This window comes from Protopterus annectens, chromosome 7.part1 (assembly GCF_019279795.1).
Source record: "Protopterus annectens isolate FY-2018-M chromosome 7.part1, PAN1.0, whole genome shotgun sequence".
NCBI classification, from domain to species: Eukaryota; Metazoa; Chordata; order Ceratodontiformes; family Protopteridae; genus Protopterus; species Protopterus annectens.
The window spans coordinates 272,001,183-272,003,688 of record NC_056740.1 but is presented as its reverse complement, the minus strand read 5'-3'; the positions used below and the strand labels follow the sequence as shown (position 1 = coordinate 272,003,688).

Genomic DNA, 2,506 nt, shown 5'->3' with positions numbered 1-2,506 from the left:
AGTAAGTAATAATGATTCTGAGAGGTATCACATCACTGACTTTCTATAAAAATATGTAAAGAATTATTAAACATAAAATGCATTTACCTAATAGGTGTCCGCTGTTTACCTTTACTCACCTCTGGCATAGCTAAATTGCAACATTTTCAAAGCTGAAATATGATAGTATTGCAAACTCTCAGATAACCATAAGGAAGTGGAAGGGATTTCACTGTATAAGAATCTAATGGGCTCTAACACTTGCGAGGTTCACATACTTATTTCAAGACATAAGCTAGTGCACTTCAAGAGTTAAAAGAAGTCATAGAAATTCTCAGATACATTGAAATGGTTCGATTTTCTAAGACAAAGTGCTTGCAGCGTGTTGGAAAATGTGTTTTACTATCTGGACTACTAACACTGATTGCAGTCTTAATGCTGGTGCATAGAAACGAGGAATGCAGTGTGAAACATTTCCAAGAAGAATCTATTTTTCGTTTCAGTACAAAATGCAGGAGTGAGTTTTATGAGCGTTTCCGCTTAACTTCAAAGAATTCAGATAAGTGCTCTAGTATCATAAAGGGGGACCCTGAAGCTGTTGAACTGACACGTCTGGAAAGAATTCTCAGAAACAAGCAATCAGCTGTAAATGAATCTGTTTACTTGAATATGACACAAGATTGCTACTCTTTTAAAACTTCACAGAAATATATCACTTTTCCGCTCAGCAGAGAAGAAGAAGATTTTCCCATTGCATATTCAATGGTTATACATGAAAACATTGAAATGTTTGAACGACTTTTAAGGGCTATTTATGCTCCACAGAATATCTACTGTATCCATGTGGATAAAAAATCTCCAAAACAATTTATGCAAGCTGTTGGTGCAATTGCATCTTGCTTTGATAATGTTTTTCTTGCCACTAAACAGGAAAATGTGGTCTATGCATCTTGGTCTAGAGTACAGGCTGATCTGAACTGCATGGAAGACCTACTTAGAAGTAAAGCACAGTGGCATTATTTAATTAACACGTGTGGCAGTGACTTCCCTATAAAAACTAATGCTGAGATTGTTAAGATTCTAAAAATACTAAATGGCAAAAACAGTATGGAGTCGATAAAAACACCAGGAAATAAAAAGTATCGTTGGATGTTTCACTATGATGTGAATAAATCTGTGGTAAGGACTAATACAAAGAAAAGTCAACCACCAATTACAACTCCAATGTTTGCTGGAAATGCTTATTTTGTTGTAACAAGAGAATTTGTAAAACATTTGTTTGTGGATTCAGTTGTACAGAAACTAATTGAGTGGGAGAAGGACACCTACTCCCCAGATGAGCATCTCTGGGCTACACTGCAACGTATGCCTGGAGTTCCAGGTTCATACCAACAAAACAGTGAGTATGATACATCAGATATGATCTCATTTGCTAGACTGGTGAAATGGATATATTCTGAAGGTGATATCAACAAAGGGGCACTTTATACTCCATGTACAGGTACGCATCGACATGGAGTTTGCATATATGGAGCAGGCGATCTCCAATGGATTCTACAGAATCGCCACCTATTTGCAAACAAGTTTGACCTTACAGTGGACAGAACTGCATTTGAGTGCCTAGAGGAATATCTGAGGCACAAAGCTTTTTATGGAGAGGGTCTCTGAAGCATTAATTCTAAAACACAGCTGATTAAATAACACTCTTTAGTATTTTAAAATAATAATAATATATCATTTATACAATGCATGCAGGTTCTGGAAAGGTGCAGGCTTGTTTTTTTATATATTTATGCAAAAATACAGGTGTCACAGAAGTGATATTTTGTGATAACAAAGACATGAAAGGAATTATCTGCTGGTATGTGCAATTTCTCTGAAACTCACATTAAGCATGTGCGTACATTTCATGCCATAATCTGCTATCCCTGCAAAAATAAAAGCATTGCAGTGTTTAAACTTTGATAAACAGAAGGTATCATGGTTGAAACGGTAAGTAAATGTTAGTTTTTTAAGGATAATGTATTTTCTTGGTAAGATGTTGAGTGTTTCATTGTGGTACAGAGGATAATAGTTCATCCAGCTTTGCTTATGAAGTATATTGGTTCAGTGTCTCCCAAATTAGTATTTGATCTTGAACAGTGCAAAGGACCAGAAGCAGATGCATTTCATTGAATAAAGATTCATATTTCTCTATCTTATTTTATATTCATCGCTAAAAAGAATGCAAAAACTATAATTAGCATGTAAACATATGTTGCTAAACATCTCCTTTAACCACTGAAGTCATGCAAATATATAAATGGTGAATATCACAATACCAACAGTGCAAAGGACCAGAAGCAGCTGCATTTCATTGAATAAAGATACATATTTCTCTATCTCTATCTTATTTTATATTCGTCGCTAAAAAGAATGCAAAAACTGTAATTAGCATGTAAACATATGTTGCTAAACATCTCCTTTAACCACTGAAGTCATGCAAAGATATAAATGGTAGATATCACAATACCAAAAGCAAGTGAAA

The 2,506-nt window shown here is 34.9% G+C and overlaps 1 protein-coding gene across 1 annotated transcript; it reads left to right on the top strand.

Annotated features, from left to right (window-relative positions):
- The first annotated feature begins 312 nt into the window (after positions 1-312).
- Positions 313-2,013, top strand: LOC122807536 (beta-1,3-galactosyl-O-glycosyl-glycoprotein beta-1,6-N-acetylglucosaminyltransferase 3-like). The gene has a single exon (XM_044078457.1). It carries the CDS (start codon positions 328-330, stop codon positions 1,645-1,647), a length of 1,320 nt encoding a protein of 439 aa, XP_043934392.1. The 5' UTR covers positions 313-327; the 3' UTR covers positions 1,648-2,013.
- Positions 2,014-2,506: the final 493 nt, after the last annotated feature.